The sequence below is a fragment of the Pristiophorus japonicus genome, chromosome 14 (assembly GCF_044704955.1).
Source record: "Pristiophorus japonicus isolate sPriJap1 chromosome 14, sPriJap1.hap1, whole genome shotgun sequence".
Lineage (NCBI taxonomy): Eukaryota > Metazoa > Chordata > Chondrichthyes > Pristiophoridae > Pristiophorus > Pristiophorus japonicus.
The window spans coordinates 1,133,752-1,151,257 of NC_091990.1; the positions used below are offsets into that span (position 1 = coordinate 1,133,752).

At 47.5% G+C, this 17,506-nt stretch overlaps 1 protein-coding gene across 5 annotated transcripts in view; it reads left to right on the plus strand.

The window, feature by feature from the left end:
• Nucleotides 1–17,506, plus strand: part of LOC139279671 (tyrosine-protein kinase Fyn-like) — a 351,315-nt gene that overhangs the window by 212,486 nt on the left and 121,323 nt on the right. For 3 of the 5 annotated variants that reach the window (XM_070898780.1, XM_070898775.1, XM_070898776.1), the window contains exon 1: nt 16,687–16,904. The exons of the other annotated variants lie outside the window; for them this stretch is intronic. In XM_070898780.1, the coding sequence (XP_070754881.1) occupies nt 16,862–16,904 (43 nt within the window). In that variant the 5' untranslated portion in view covers nt 16,687–16,861. Of the gene's footprint in view, nt 1–16,686; nt 16,905–17,506 lie in introns of those variants that run through there. 5 annotated transcript variants of the gene reach the window in all.

Here is a 17,506-nt window from a genome sequence, read left to right on the forward strand (position 1 = left end):
TTCCATTAAGTAGAGGCCCAACCTACTCAACCTATCTTCATAAATCTATTTTCCCAGATTTTTTTTCTCCCTAAATTGACCTGGGTTTTTATCTGGTTGTTGCTTCTCCCAGGAGATCACATGGCTCTGGTTGGGGTGGAGTGTAGAATGTTTCAGTGCAAGGGGTGTCGCAGTTGTGTGGGACGGACTGGTTGGGCTGGGTGCTCTTTGCCTTTCTGTCATTGTTCATAGGTTTATATGTAACCTTCAGGGCTGCTGACCGAGGGCCGTGCGGCTCTTTGTCGGCCGGCGCGGACACGATGGGCCGGAATGGCCACTTTCTGCGCTGTAAATGTCTTTGTTTCTATAAGTCAACCGCTTCATCTCCGGAACCAACCGAGTGAACCTTCTCTGAACTGCCTCCAAAGCAAGTATATCCTTTCGTAAATATGGAAACCAAAAATGACAAAAACTGAAGTTATGTGTTAATGTTGATGGTGCTCACTCTCCTGTTGTGTGACCAAGTAAAGCGGCCTTCTATTGTCCTCGCTCCACAACAGTGACTGCACGTCAATAAGTACTTCATTGGCCGCATAGCATTTTGGGACATCCGGTGGTCGTGAAAGGTGCTATAGAAATGCAAGTCCTCCTTTCCTTTCGAACTCTCCATAGACTTTGAGCAATGGCAAGCTGATACGTATTGGTGAGAGCATCAAATCCACTTCTGGTTTCCTTTCATCAAAACGGATGTCATGAGTATTTTTGAAGGAGAAGGCGGCAAGGCTATTGCAGAATCTACAGGGCAGAGAGAGCTCTTAAGATTGATTGCAGACCTTGGAAGTTTTCTCTTTGGAGTTTTTAAGATTATGAAAGTCTCTGTTAAGTTTGAAAATATTTGTTTCCCTGCTGTGTACAGAATTTCAGATTGGGGAGTGGCTATTAAGAACATAAGAAATAGGAGCAGGAGTCAGCCATTTGGCCCCTCGAGCCTGCTCCGCCATTCAATAAGATCATGGCTGATCCGATCATGGACTCAACTCCACTTCCCTGCCCGCTCCCCATAACCCTTCACTCCCTTATCGCTCAAAAATCTGTCTATCTTCGCATTAAATATATTCAGTGACCCAGCCTCCACAGCTCTCTGGGGCAGAGAATTCCACAGATTTACAGCCCTCTGAGAGAAGAAATTCCTCCTCATTTCAGTTTTAAATGGGTGGCCCCTTATTCTGAAACTATGTCCCCTAGTTCTAGATTCCCCCACGAGGGGAAACATCCTCTCTGCATCCATGGACTCTGAACCCACAACTTTCTGCCTTGGAGACGAGGGTACAGCCCACTGAACCACAGCTGACACACAGATGGAGTGTAGTTTTGTTCTGGCTATAAATAGGACACAGGGCCAGGACACCAGTAAAGTGGCTCAGGTGGCCATTCAGTGCCACGACACCACACAGCCTACTCCACCCAGAAAGGATTCCTGATTATAAAGCTGTATTGGTGTTAAACTATGAGCGTCTGTTTTAAACAGAGATGAGGAGAAACTTCTTCACTCAGAGAGAGGGTAGTGAATCTTTGGAATTCTCTGCCCCAGAGGGCTGTGGAGGCTCAGTCGTGAGTATATTCAAGGCTGAGATCGATAGATTTTTGGATATTAAGGGAATCGATGGATATGGGGACAGTGCAGGAAAGTGGAGTTGAGGTCAAAGATCAGTTGTGGTATTAAATGGCGGAGCAGGCTCGAGGGGCCGAATGGCCGACTCCTGCTCCTAATTCTTATGTTCTTATTAAATCTCCCTGTTATTGTTATTATATGTTGCTTCATGCATTGCAATGGCCGACAATCAAACGTACATGTAATATTGCCAGGCGGGTTTGCAGCTGTGGGCTAACTATATGAAGAGAGTTTTATTCCAGTTGCTGTTTGCAGGGTACGCTCCTGCTGCTGTCATTCCGAGCTGCCTGCAGTGACATACTGGCAGATCCACAGCCGGAGGTGTAAACGGTGAGTGCAAGTCACCTGTTGCTTCCTGCCGAATGGAGCAAAGAATCATTTAAAACCTCCCAGTGCATGAACTAAACACGGGAACCCCGCATGCCCTGGCAAGTTCAGTTTGGATTATCGGGACCGAATTTGCTGGCAGTCTGTGCAGGGGTGAAACTAGAAGTGGGCCTTCTCTCGACTTGTGGCTCAGTGGGCAGCACTCTCACCTCTGAGTCCGAAAGTTGTGGGTTCAAGTCCCCAGAGACTCCAGAGACTTGAGCACAAAATCTAGGCTGACACTCCCAGTGCAGTGCTGAGGGAGTGCTGCACTGTCGGAGGGGCCGTCTTTCGGATGAGACGTTAAACCGAGGCCCCGTCTGCTCTCTCAGGTGGATGTAAAAGATCCCATGGCACTATTTTGAAGAAGAGCAGGGGAGTTATCCCCGGTGTCCTGGGGCCAATATTTATCCCTCAATCAACATCACTAAAACAGATTATCTGGTCATTATCACATTGCTGTGTGTGGGAGCTTGCTGTGCGCAAATTGGCTGCTGCGTTTCCCACATTACAACAGTGACTACACTTCAAAAGTACTTCATTGTCTATAAAGCGCTTTGGGATGTCCGGTGGTCGCTATAGAAATGCAAGTCTTTCTCTCAAGCTAACAAAGCCGAGATGTCAGTGCAGCTGTCTCAGTTTAGCCTGCCCATCAGTGCAGACACAACTGACATAAATCCATCCCGAGGCTCCCAGACCATGCAGGGGCCCCGTTGGTTCTAGTTATGAAGCTATCCTCGTCAATATACAGGGAATCCCATGTAAGGCAGACCCGCAACAAGGCAGGAGGCCTGCCTGAATGGCAGTGTCACATTCACTCACGTTCAAAGAATATTCTGTCAACCGTCATCATGGAGACTGGGAGACATTTAGAACTCAGCAGAGGAGGACAAAGGGTTTGATTAGGGCAGGGAAAATGGAGTACGAAAAGAAGCTTGCAGGGAACATTAAGACGGACTGCAAAAGTTTCTATAGATATGTAAAGAGAAAAAGGTTAGTAAAGACAAACTTAGGTCCCCTGCAGTCAGAATCAGGGGAAGTCATAACGGGGAACAAAGAAATGGCGGACCAATTGAACAAGTACTTTGGTTCGGTATTCACTAAGGAGGACACAAACAATCTTCCGGATATAAGAGGGGTCAGAGGGTCTAGTAAGGAGGAAGAACTGAGGGAAATCCTTATTAGTCGGGAAATTGTGTTGGGGAAATTAATGGGATTGAAGGCTGATAAATCCCCAGGGCCTGATGGACTGCATCCCAGAGTACTTAAGGAGGTGGCCTTGGAAATAGTGGATGCATTGACAGTCATTTTCCAACATTCCATTGACTCTGGATCAGTTCCTATGGAGTGGAGGGTAGCCAATGTAACCCCACTTTTTAAAAAAGGAGGGAGAGAGAAAACAGGGAATTATAGACCGGTAAGCCTGACATTGGTAGTGGGTAAGATGATGGAATCAATTATTAAGGATGTCATAGCAACGCATTTGGAAAGAGGTGACATGATAGGTCCAAGTCAACATGGATTTGTGAAAGAGAAATCATGCTTGACAAATCTTCTAGAATTTTTTGAGGATGTTTCCAGTAGAGTGGACAAGGGAGAACCAGTTGATGTGGTATATTTGGACTTTCAGAAGGCTTTCGACAAGGTCCCACACAAAAGATTAATGTGCAAAGTAAAAGCACATGGGATTGGGGATAGTGTGCTGACATGGATTGAGAACTGGTTGTCAGACAGGAAGCAAAGATTAGGAGTAAATGGGTACTTTTCAGAATGGCAGGCTAGTGGGGTACCGCAAGGTTCTGTGCTGGGGCCACAGCTGTTTACACTGTACATTAATGATTTAGACGAGGGGATTAAATGTAGTATCTACAAATTTGCAGATGACACTAAGTTAGGTGGCAGTGTGAGCTGCGAGGAGGATGCTGTGAGGCTGCAGAGCGACTTGGATAGGTTAGGTGAGTGGGCAAATGCATGGCAGATGAAGTATAATGTGGATAAATGTGAGGTTATCCACTTTGGTGGTAAAAACAGAGAGACAGACTATTATCTGAATGGTGACAGATTAGGAAAAGGGGAGGTGCAAAGTGACCTGGGTGTCATGGTACATCAGTCATTGAAGGTTGGCATGCAGGTACAGCAGGCGGTTAAGAAAGCAAATGGCATGTTGGCCTTCATAGCGAGGGGATTTGAGTACAGGGGCAGGGAGGTATTACTACAGTTGTTCAGGGCATTGGTGAGGCCACACCTGGAGTATTGTGTACAGTTTTGGTCTCCTAACCTGAGGAAGGACATTCTTGCTATTGAGGGAGTGCAGCGAAGGTTCACCAGACTGATTCCCGGGATGGCGGGACTGACCTATCAAGAAAGACTGGATCAACTGGGCTTGTATTCACTGGAGTTCAGATGAATGAGAGGGGACCTCATAGAAATGTTTAAAATTCTGATGGGTTTAGACAGGTTAGATGCAGGAAGAATGTTCCCAATGTTGGGGAAGTCCAGAACCAGGGGTCACAGTCTAAGAATAAGGGGTAAGCCATTTAGGACCGAGATGAGGAGGAACTTCTTCAGGAACCTGTGGAATTCTCTACCACAGAAAGTTGTTGAGGCCAATTCACTAAATATATTCAAAAAGGAGTTAGATGTAGTCCTTACTACTAGGGGGATCAAGGGGTATGGTGAGAAAGCAGGAATGGGGTACTGAAGTTGCTTGTTCAGCCATGAACTCATTGAATGGTGGTGCAGGCTAGAAGGGCCGAATGGCCTACTCCACCTATTTTCTATGTTTCTATGTCGGGACAGTCCATGCACTTGAGGCTGACAATAACAAAAACAACTTGTGTCTATATAGCGCCTTTAATGTAGTAAAACGTTCCAAGTCGCATCACAGGAGTGTTCAAGACAAAAAATTTGACACCGAGCCACATAAGGAGAAATTAGGACGACCAAAAGCTTGGTCACAGAGGTAGTTTTTAAACGTCTTAAGGGAACAAAGAGAGGCTGAGAGGTTTAGGGAGGGAGTTCCAGGATAAAGCCTCGTCAGCTGAAGGCACGGCCATCAATGGTTGAGCGATTATAATCAAGAGGGCAGAATTAGTGGAGTGCAGATATCTCGAGGGGTTGTGGGGCTGGAGGAGTTAGAGATGGGGAGGGGCGAGGGGCCCTGGAGGGATTTTTAAACAAAGATGAGAATTTTAAAGTTGAGGGGCATTGGTTAACCGGAAGCCCATGTAGGTCAGCGAGCACAGGGGGTGATGGGTGAGCGGGACTTGGTGCGAGTTCGGACATGGGGTCAGTGAGCACAGGGGGTGATGGGTGAGCGGGACTTGGTGTGAGTTAGGACACTGGGTCAGTGAGCACAGGGGGTGATGGGTGAGCGAGACTTGGTGTGAGTTAGGACACGGGGCAGCGAGCACAGGGGGTGATGGGTGAGCGGGACTTGGTGCGAGTTAGGACAGGGGGTGATGAGTGAGCAGGACTTGGTGCAAGTTAGGACATGGGCAGCCGTGTTTTGGATGACCTCTAGTTTACATAGCATAGAATGTGGGAGGCCAGCCAGGAGTGCGTTGGTATAATCAAGTCTGGAGGTAACAAAGGCATGGATGAGGGCTTCAGCAGCAGATGAGCTGTGGCAAGGGTGGAGATGGGTGATGTTACGGAGGAGGAAATAGGCGGTCTTCATTATGCTGCGGATATGTGGTCATTAGCTCACTTAAGGATCAGATAAGGCACCAAGGTTGTGAACAGTCTGATTCGGCCTCAGACAGACGCTGGGGAGAGGGATGGAGTCGGTGGCTGGGGAACAGAGTTTGTGGTTTGTAACGTGCAAAGTGTAAGGATATGTGATGTTCTGTGAAGCAAATTGCAGAGTTTAACCTGTAACTGCAACTTGAAGCCCGACAATCCATCTATTTACCAATTATTTGCCGGGAAATTTAGTAAGGCCTGAAAATGGGTGGGGGCACCTCAAGGCGATATTCGCTCAGGCCCGTGTGGAGACACAGGCAGCTCATCAATCTGCCTGCTAATTGAAATGATTTTAACGCTCAGCAGGAGGCTCAGGGTTGCGTTGCTGGATGTAACTCTGCATTTTCTTCAAGCTCAGCTGTTAGCTTTCATGGCAGTCTCTGGCCCTTTAAGGTGAACTGCCTTCTGAAAAAAAGATCATTCCAAGCTAGGCAGTCTGCAGCTCTTAAAGGTGAACTGCCTTCTGCACATAAGAACTGGTAAAAATGCTTCAGCACAAACACAAATGGCTAAACAGGCCAAGGAAAGGGTACCGAGGATCTTGCACGGAGCACTCCAGCTTTGTGTTGGGGATTAATACTCCGAGAGAGCTCCTCTGCCCACAAGGGGGCCAGGAGGCCCTCCAGAAAGAAGGATGTGGGACACTGCCAGCCGGCAGTGTTGCCCCCAGGATCTGGCTCCAGTGCCCAAAGAGATTTCATGGCCTCAGACTAGTGGTCAAGGCCAATGAATGCATCTTAAAAAGCCATCTCCTACCAACTGCACCTCTAGGTTCACACACTGCCCAATGTACGATCCCCACCCCCCAATAACTCACCTACCAACAACCTCTACCAAACATGAGGCACACCTCACAATCCGAGCTTCACCTCACCCCCTTGGAGGAGACGGTGGGGCCATTCTTGGCAGGGCCATGACTGAGCCCTTGGCCAGCCACGGGGCTGACACAATACAAGATGCTGCTTTCCTCGTACCTTATCCTCCTCCCCCTCATCCCACAATCTCTTCTGATGCACAAGATGCACATGGTGTTAGGAGCCCTTGCTTTCCTGCCTTCCCCTCACCACAACCCCACCCTGTGCCTTCCTCATTTCATGCACCCAAGAAATCTAGCCTGCCCGCCAATCATTGACCAAGAAGAGGGAGAAGACGACGACACCCCATCGCTTGATTTGACACTCCCAGCCACCAGCTCCTCAAGGTCAACCAGCAAGGCCATCCGCAGTGTTTCCCACTGAACGTCAGCAGCCTTCCAGCAGCCACTGGGATAGCACTGCGTAACATCACTAGGATATACACATATAGAAACATAGAAACAACGTTAGGCCTATACACATTGGAGATCAGAAGAATGAGAGGTGATCTTATTGAAACTTATAAGATAATGAGGGGCTCGACAAGGTGGAGGCAGAGAGGATACTTCATAGGGGAAACTACAACTAGTGGACATAATCTCAGAATAAGGGGCCGCCCATTTAAAATGTTAAAACTGAGATGAGGAGAAATTTCTTAGAGGAAATCTCTGCCCCAGAGAGCTGTGGAGGCTGGGTCATTGAATATATGTAAGGCGGAGACAGACAGATTTTTGAGCGATAAGTGGGTAAAGGGTTATGGGGAGCGGGCAGGGAAGTGGAGTTGAGTCCATGATCAGATCAGCCATAATCATATTGAATGGCGGAGCAGGCTCGAGGGGGCGAATGGCCGACTCCTGCTCCTATTTCTTATGTTCTTATGATAGGCAAAGGCAGACTTACGACACTCGCAAAGGGAATGCACAAGGGTGATGAGTTGATTTTTTTGACGTAATATTGGATGTAATATGGATAATGTTGGATCGGAAAGTTTGCTTTGTGGTGGCTTTTATTTCAGAATTATGGCCAAGATTACGCTGTGATGGTCAGTACAGACGGAAGGTAAGGTGTGAGACGTAAGTTGAAAGAGGAATTGGGGTTGTGTTCACTGGTACTACAGACGGATGATTCGATCCCAGATATCCCGGCTAGAAAGAGGCTGTCTGGATTGCCTCCTTTCCTCCGCTCCCTCCTTCCATCTGCTCCCTCCTCTTCCGCTTCCTCTTCCTCCCTGTGCGAGCAGCTTGTCCCCTTTTGTTCCCTCTGCTTCATCTCCAGGTGATGTTGCAGCCCAAGAGGGACTGCAACCAGAGACCCCAGAACTGGGAGTAAGTGGTCTTCTCTGATGGCCTTCCTTTAACATCCAAAGCCTTGCAAGCATCCAGCAGCACTCCCTGCACATTTTAACAACTTTTTAAATGTATCACATCAAGCCACTACTGCAATAAAATGTTTTTTAAAAAAGTTTTAAAAGAAGTTCAAAACAAAAATCTAAACTTACCTGAAAGATGTGTGTGACCCTTTAAGAAGCGCTGGCAACGTCTCCATAAAACCGCTGCGCGCACGTTCTTCCGTGCGCGGTTTAGCAAGGGCGGTATGCAGAGCGGCGACGTCCAAAATCACAGTCATGCGTCAATTCAGGCGTTGCGCGCCAATTGACATCACGATCTGCATATTTACATGTGGGCGGTGAGCGCGAGCAACGGCAGCGCTAACCACCTCGCCTAAAATGGCGGCCACTGAGTTCTGTGCTGGAAGCAAGCTGGCCACCATTTTTTCAGCCTAAATGGCCGGAGCTACACCCCTGAATTTAGCAGCCATTGTTCTTTAACACCACCCCAACACGATTCTAGACCAGTTGGTATTTCTAACCATATTAATAGCCAACAGGCAGGTAAATGGACCACCATGATGGTTACCAGGGTCAATCCAGTGGGTTTACAGGACTTTATTCTTTAATTAATATTAATTCCTTAATGTTTGTACATCAAAGGCAATGTGGGGTTCTACATATTATCCGACCTCCTGCTGATAAAAAGCAAGAGAGGAGATTGAAACTGCTTGCTTATCAGTCACGCAGCGTCTGCACGAATGCATCAAGCAGAATATTTGAATCTGTGCGCAATTTGGTCCTTTGCAGTCTGTGCTGAAGTGTTAAAACCTGTTGTTGCCTGTGAGATAGATTTCACACAGAATTTTTTATAATTCAAATATAGTTGGGTGTAATCCATTGGCAAATTCAAACTCCTGTGTTTCCAGCACAACGTGACATTGTGTTTTGATTTTTCTTGTGTTATTGTGGTGCATGAGACCAGAATTAAGGGGGCATTTTTTTTGTAATGAAGAGAATAATATGGTCGAAAGGCTGCGTAAGAATAGAAGAATTTTCAAGCACTGGAAAAGGCCATTTTGCCAAACAACACATCCGTTTTGAAAGGATCCCTCCACCTTCAATCCCTTCTCCAGAAGACCTACATTGGCTCCCGGTTAAGTAACACCTCGATTTCAAAATTCCCATCCTTGTTTACAAATCCCCCCATGGCCTCACCCCTCCCTATCTCTGTAATCTCCTCTAGCCCCACAACCCCCCCCCGAGATGTCTGCGCTCCTCTAATTCTGCCCTCCTGAGCATCCCTGATTATAATCGCTCCACCATCGGTGGCCGTGCCTTCTGTTGCCTGGGCCCCAAGCTCTGGAACTCCCTCCCTAAACCTCTCCGCCTCTCTTTCCTCCTTCAAGATGCTCCTTAAAACCTCCCTCTTTGTCCAAGCTTTTGGTCACCTGCCCTGGTTTCTCTTTATGCGGCTCGGTGCCAGATTTTTTTTGTCTTCTAACACTCCTGTGAAGCACCTTGGGATGCTAAATAAATAAAGTTGTTGTTGTAACTCCTTGGGTTCTGACCTGAGCAAATGCCCGTAATCTGTTTCAAATAATCGCCGGAAGAACTGCATATCTTTGTATTTCAAAATCAAATTTAAGAAAGGACAATCGATCCAATCAGGGCTGTGTTGCCGTGTGAGTATACTGGGGGGCTTCAGCTAAATACACTTTGAGGAGGTAGAGACTCGAGTACCTCCTCATCTTGCAGCTTCCGGTGAAGGTTCTGAGGCCAGTGGTCACCTGGCCATACTGTTTTTATGAAGCAGTCTAGTGAGGACTCAATGGTTGGTGGCCACTCGAAGCTGATTTGAAATAACGGTTGGAAAGAGGGCATTGTCTCTGTAATGTAGAACATTTGGTATCTGAATAATTACCAGCAAGAGGCATTGCCAGCCTTTGGAGCTGCATTTCTGTCATACTTGCTTTCTGCCCCGAGGGCGATTTTTTTACAAAAGATGTGTGTCGCTGCAAAGCCTCGTTAGCCCATAATCTTCACACGGCGCCTATGTTTGCATTGAGAAATTGCTGCACATTTACCACGAACACGGTTTTACTGACAGAGCGCTGTGTCCAGTACACAGGTCCCGTCCTCACCCCAGGTTTAGAATCAGCATCATTTCAGTTGGAGTTGGCTGACCTCAATGTGGTTTTGTGTCCATTAGGTTTGGCTTCGAATTATGCTCACTACAAGAGTCGGGAAGCTTTTTGAATCATGTGTGAAATATTTTGATTGGTCACTTCATTTGAAGTACCTCAAAATTCTCAGTGTTAACAAATCTATCATGAGATTATATCATGTAAGAAAGAGGGGAGTTATCCCCAGTGTCCTGGCCAATATTTATCCCTCAATCAACATTACTAAAACAGATTATCAACGAGAAACAGGAGCAGCAGTCGGCCATTCGGCCCCTCGAGCCTGCTCCGCCATTCAGTATGATCATGGCTGATCTTCGATCTCTACTCCACTTTGCCGCCCGATCCCCATATCCCTTGATTCTCCGAGAGTCCAACGATCTATTGATCCCTTTCTTCAGCCTCCACAGCCTTCTGGGGCAGAGAATTCAAAGATTCACCTCCCTCTGAGTGAAGAAATTTCTCCTCATCTCAGTCCTAAATGACTGACCCCTTATCCTGAGACTGTGACCCCTGGTTCTAGACTCCCCAGCCCGGGGGGAAATATCCTCCCTGCATCTACCCTGTCAAGCCCTGTAAGAATTTTGTATCAAATCAACAATATTATAAACTGGTCATTATCACATTGCTGTGTGTGGGAGCTTGCTGTGCACAAATTGGCTGTCGCGTTTCCTACATTACAACAGTGAGTACACTTCAAAAAGTACTTTATTGGCTGTAAAGCGCTTTGGGATGTCCAGTAGTTGAGAAAGACGCTATATAAATGCAAGTCTTTCTTTCTAATCTTCGGCGTATAAGGATATGTAAACGTGTCCTTTTTGCAAAGAATGGAAGTGGCAGGTGAGATACAGATGGCTTCCGATCGATTGCAGATCGCTGCTATCTTTGTCCCTGTGATTATGTGACTGTCGTTTGCACTTACTGGCAGTTCCCTCACGGCTGCTCTTGCAGTTCATTGCTGAGCATTTCCGGAGCACAGCGCTCAGCACGCTGACCATGAAACTGCGGCTATTTTGGTGTGGCTGAGGTTGACGTGCATTCCTGTGTCTAACAGTGTGAGACAGCCACAGTTCTGTATACAGTCACCTTTTTCATTTCCCCCAGGAAGTAAAGATATGTGTAGAAAGAAAGAACATAAGAAATAGGAGCAGGAGTCGGCCATTCGGCCCCTCGAGCCTGCTCCGCCATTCAATACGATCATGGCTGATCTGATCATGGACTCAGTTCCACTTCTCCGCCCGCTCCCCATAACCCTTGACTCCCTTATCGTTAAAAAATCTGTCTATCTCTGCCTTAAATATATTCAATGACCCAGCCTCCACAACTCTCTAGGGCAGAGAATTCCACAGATTTACAACCCTCGGAGAGAACAAATTCCACCTCATTTCTGTTTTAAACTGAGCTGCCCCTTATTCTTAGTGTAATAAGTCTATCATGAGATTATATCATGTAAGAAAGAGGGGAGTTTTCCCCGGTGTCCTGGGCTAATATTTATCCCTCAATCCACATCGCTATAACAGATTCTCTCGTCATTATCACATTATCGCAGAAAAAGACTTGCATTTCTATAGCGCTTTTCACGACCACCGGATGTCCCAAAGCGCTTTACAGCCAATGAAGTACTTTTTGGAGTGTAGTCACTGTTCTAATGTGGGAAACGCAGCAGCCAATTTGCGCACAGCAGGCTCCCACAAACAGCAATGTGATAATGACCAGATAATCTGTTTTAGTTATGTTGATTGAGGGATAAATATTGGCCCCAGGACACCGGGGATAACTCCCCTGCTCCTCTTCAAAATAGTGCCATGGGATCTTTTACATCCACCTGAGAGAGCAGACGGGGCCTCGGTTTAACGTCTCATCCGAAAGACGACACCTCCGACAGTGCAGCACTCCCTCAGCACTGCACTGGGAGTGTCGGAATAGATTTATTTATGCTCAAGTTCCTGGAGTGGGAGTTGAACCCACAACCGTCTGACTCAGAGGCAAGAGTTCTACCCACTGAGCCACAGCTGACACTTCAAGTGCATATCCAAGCACTGTTTAAATGTGATGAGGGTTTCTGCCTCTACCACCTTTCAGGCAGTGAGTTCCAGGCCCCCACCACACATTATAAAAGCATCATCCCTTGGTCCGGTTCTACTCCCTCGCCCCACCCCCTCCTCAATCGCCAGAAGGTGATTCACTCTGGGGTATGTCTCGTGCCTTCTGCTCCATGATTTATAGAGTGGCCCCGCAGAAAACCGAGCAGCCTGTTTGTTCACCTTTCTGTGTCGGCCTTGGCACACGTTACAGTGGAACTTGGAGACGGCAGAAGAAAGAAAAAGAGTTCAAAATATTAAAAGGTGAGATTCATGAGATATGCAGTGTCAGTCTTCGAGTCACATGATCACTGTTACTGTTCATTTAAAAAAAATAGACATGATTAAAAAAAGATTGGTCCAAAAACCAGCAGCTAATTAGGTGGCGTCATAACATAAGAACTAGGAGCAGGAGTCAGCCATTCGGCCCCTCGAGCCTGCTCCGCATTCAATAAGATCATGGCTGATCATCGACCTCAACTCCACTTTCCCGCCCGATCCCCATATCCCTTGATTCCCCATGACTCCAAAAATCTATCGATTTTAGCCTTGAATATATTCAGAGACTCAGCCTCCACAGCCCTCTGGGGCAGAGAATTCCAAAGATTCACCACCCTCTGAGTGAAGAAATTCCTCATCTCAGTCCTAAATGGCCGATCCCTTATCCTGATACTGTGACCCCTGGTTCTAGACTCTCCAGCCAAGGGAAACAACCTCTCAGCATCTACCCTGTCAATCCCCTTAACTGTCAATCAGTTAAACAAGATCTATTCTCTCCCAAAAGAAAAGAAACATGGTATTAATCTGAAGTCAGCAGTATTTCACTGTATTGGCTTCAACATTTATTTTTGTTGCTGTTGTGAAAGTTGGGCCAGAAAAGGAAACGTTTATTGAGGATTGGGAAGAGCCCGAGAGGACAGCACTCCGAATAAAATTGCAATAAAGACAGGTGGGATCACCAACAGGGTATAAAATAACTGAAATGAAGGGACATCAGGGAAGACCACGGGGGGTCTGAACACTGCGGAGAGGCAGTGCAAACGCCAGCTTGTATTATTTCAAAAATGCCGTGCATTGGCCAAATGGCCAACGACCAAAAATTAATTTAATCCTGATGAAAATACATTTTTTTTCCAAATATAATTGAGTAATTCAGCCTCAAAAAGGCAGGGAATAGATTTGCAGACAATGTCAACAAGCAGCACGAGCACAGGGTGAGAGTGTAAAGGGGAAATAATTGAAGATTTATGGTCAACAGTTCAACGTAAGCTCGAGGAACAGCACCTCATCTTTCATTGAGGCACTTTACAGCCTCCTGGACTCAACATCGAGTTCAGCAATTTCAGACCGTAACCCTGGGCATCTTTGCCTCCCTTTCTTCTCCCCTCCCCCCGGATCATATGTAATTTATTTCTCCCTGTCTCCAATGGCAGCTGGTAATTATCCCGCCATTCACACCCTATCCAGACACACCTTTTTCTAACTTGTCCCATTACCATTTCAATTCGCCCATCATCCCTTTTGTCTCTCTAATCTCTCCTGCCTTCCACCCTATCACAGACCTTCCCTTTTGTTCTTCCTTCCCCCCTCCCTTTCAGTGCTGATTAACAATCTGTTCTTTCCGAAAACTCTTCAGTTCTGACGAAGGGTCATCGACCTGAAACATTAACTCTGCTTCCTCTCCGCAGACACTGCCTGACCCGCTGAGATTTCCAGCATTTTATGTTTTTATTCCAGATTCCAGCATCCACGGTATTTTGTTTTTGTATCTGTCCTACAGGATGACCTCAATGCAGGCTATTCAACTCATGACAAAATATAATTTTGTTACGACATCCCTTTTAAATGCAAAATATCTCACCACCGACAGCACATTACAGTTTTAACAGATAGTGAAAGATACAACAACAACTTGTATTTATATAGTGCCATAAACATTGTGAAACATCCCAAGGCGCTTTACAGGAGTATTATGAGATAAAAATTTGACACCGAGCTACATGGGTAGAAATTAGGGCAGGTGACCAAAAGCTTGGTCAAAGAGGTAAGTTTTGAGAAGCGTCTTGAAGGAGGAAAGAGAGGTAGAGAGGCGGAGAGGTTTAGGGAAGGAGTTCCAGAGCTTCGGGCCCAGGCAACAGAAGGCACGGCCACCGATGGTGGAGCGATTATAATCAGGGATGGTCAAGAGGGCAGAATTAGAGGAGCGCAGACATCTCGGGGGGTTGTGGGGCTGGAGGAGATTACAGAGATAGGGAGGGGCGAGGGCCATGGAGGGATTTGAAAACAAGGATGAGAATTTTGAAGTTGAGGCTTTGCTTAACTGGAAGCCAATGTAGGTCAGCGAGCACGGGGGATGGGTGAGCGGGACTCGTTGTGAGTTAGGACACGGGCAGCGAGCACAGAGGGTGATGGGTGAGCGGGACGGTGCGAGTTAGGACACGGAGCAGTGAGCACAGGGGGTGATGGGTGAGCGGGACTCGGTGTGAGTTAGGACACGGGGCAGTGAGCACAGGGGGTGATGGGTGAGTGGGACTCGGTGTGAGTTAGGACACGGGGTCAGTGAGCACAGGGTGTGATGGGTGAGCGGGACGGTGCGAGTTAGGACACGGAGCAGTGAGCACAGGGGGTGATGGGTGAGCGGGACTGGGTGTGAGTTAGGACACGGGGCAGTGAGCACAGGGGGTGATGGGTGAGCGGGACGGTGCGAGTTAGGACACGGAGCAGCGAGCACAGGGGGTGATGGGGGAGTGGGACGGTGTGAGTTAGGACACGGGGCAGTGAGCACGGGGTGATGGGTGAGCGGGACTCGGTGTGAGTTTGGACACGGGGCAGTGAGCACAGGGGGTGATGGGTGAGCGGGACGGTGCGAGTTAGGACATGGGCAGTGAGCACGGGGTGATGGGTGAGTGGGACTGGGTGTGAGTTAGGACACGGGGCAGTGAGCACGGGGTGATGGGTGAGCGGGACTCGGTGTGAGTTTGGACACGGGGCAGTGAGCACAGGGGGTGATGGGTGAGTGGGACTTGGTGTGAGTTGGGACACGGGGCAGTGAGCACAGGGGGTGATGGGTGAGCGGGACTTGGTGCGAGTTAGAACACGGGGCAGTGAGCACAGGGGGTGATGGGTGAGCGGGACCCAGTGCGAGTTAGGACACGGGTCAGTGAGCACAGGGGGTGATGGGTGAGTGGGACTGGGTGTGAGTTTGGACACGGGGTCAGTGAGCACAGGGGGTGATGGGTGAGCGGGACGGTGCGAGTTAGGACATGGGTCAGCCGAGTCTTGGATCATCTGTCGTTTGTGCAGGGTAGAATGTGGGAGGCCAGCCAGGAGTGCTTAAAGAGCAAATGTAAGAAACTCCTGCACATTGCCGGTTATGTGATTAGTCTGTAATGCACTGGAAGCTGCATATTTGGTGGAGGTTTTTAAGAACATCAGTCATTACCTTGGCATGAAGCAAAGCCAAGTTGTAATATAATCCGTGTTGTGGTACGGTAAGCTTGAACCAAGCGCATTAACCTGAAGCTCCGGGATTGGAGGCACTTACTGAGTTCCGCTGGAAACTGGGACTGGGCTCACCTCCCCGATTGGTGCAGGGAATCGCTGTTAGTTTCACATTGTGGTTAGCTGGGTTTATGTTTTAATCCTGATGGAGATCCCTTATTTCAGACGTGATTAGCAATTATCTGCAAACATTGGGCTGAATTAATTTGATGAGCAAAAGCTTGTTTGTATCCAGTGAGAAATGATTGTCAACCTGTCAGTAGTCTGGAGACATAATGCAGCACAGAAGGAGGCCATTCGGCCCATCGTGTCTGCGCCAGCCGACAAAGAGCTACCCAGCCTAATCCCACTTTCCAGCTCTCGGTCCGTAGCCCTGTAGGTTACAGCACTTCAAATTAACATCCAAGTACTTTTTAAATGTGGTGAGGGTTTCTGCCTCTACCACCCTTTCAGGCAGTGAGTTCCTGACCCCCACCATCCTCTGGGTGAAAACATTTCCCCTCAAATCCCCTCTAAACCGCCCCCCAATTACTTTAACTCCATGCCCCCTGGTTATTGACCCCCTGTGTCAAAGGAAACTTATCGCTGATGCACAAGTGTGTGGACAATAACAGGTCAGTTAGGAAATTGGACGCCTCAGCTTACATGGATGCAAATGGTTGTATAATTTGTTACAATAAGGAAATTGCTTTCACGACAGACAATGGGGCTGCTGCAGGCATCCTTGTGTCCCTGACCCTGAGCAGATTGTGTTGGGGCTTAGGTCTTCCTGCGTGTCCAATTGGGACTCGGAGCCAGTTAAACTCAACAAGCAACCCCAGTGTAAGGCCAGCCTTCTCTTCCTGCTGTGAATGTGCTGAGCGGCAGGAGCCGACAAGGCAGCTGTTTCCTGGTTCCAGCCCTGCATCCCTCACACTTCTCAGAATCTTGTGCAAGGGTTGTTTTTTAACCATATTGGATCATGCTCTCGCAATCAGCAATACATCATCTTCCTTCCTAACCTCCTTCCAAGTGCGGGGATTCTCCGATCACTCTGTGTGGTTTGAAGATTGAAAGGAGTGTTTTATGTCTGGGGACGTTCAGGACTTTATCAATGGCCCACTTTGACCTAAAGCTCCAATAATCAGCCACCAAACTGTGCGGGAAAGGCAGAAATGTGTTGGGGCACATCGGCATTTACTGCTAGCTGTCCGTGGGGTGAGTAAATCCGCTTTTAACTTGTCGCTGTCCAGTCCCCACAGAATCCGCGATCAAATCCTTGTATTCATGAGCTCTCCAGATTGCTAAACTTTAAAAACTCAAAAGTCCAACAGCGCAGAGCTAACCTGGGATTAATGCTGACATTGTACCTGAGTTACCGACCAATTGTAGTCAGATTATAATTTTGCAATCATGTTATTACCCAACAATTTTGACCCAAGACGTTTTGAAAGCCATCTCTGTAAAGTCCCAAAGATTTGCACGTTTTGCTGCCGTTGGAACGGACCGCTACACTTCTACCGTGATCCGAGATTGAAGAGTATTTGTCATCTGTGCTGAAATCCAAACCAGTAATATATACATTTTTCAAACATATCCTGATTTTAGCGTTATCGAGAACATAGACTTTTCCTGTACTTGGAGCGAGAGGCTGGTATCTGAATGTTTTTCTAACACTAACAATGGGAGCATGTGTATGTGACAGTCACATCATCGCCAAGAAAATGCTCCATTATATGCTTTATTCTGACATTCCTGTTATCGCTGCTGCCATCTCCGAGTGAGACGTGTCTATATTTTCATGAGGTTTTTCCCATGTA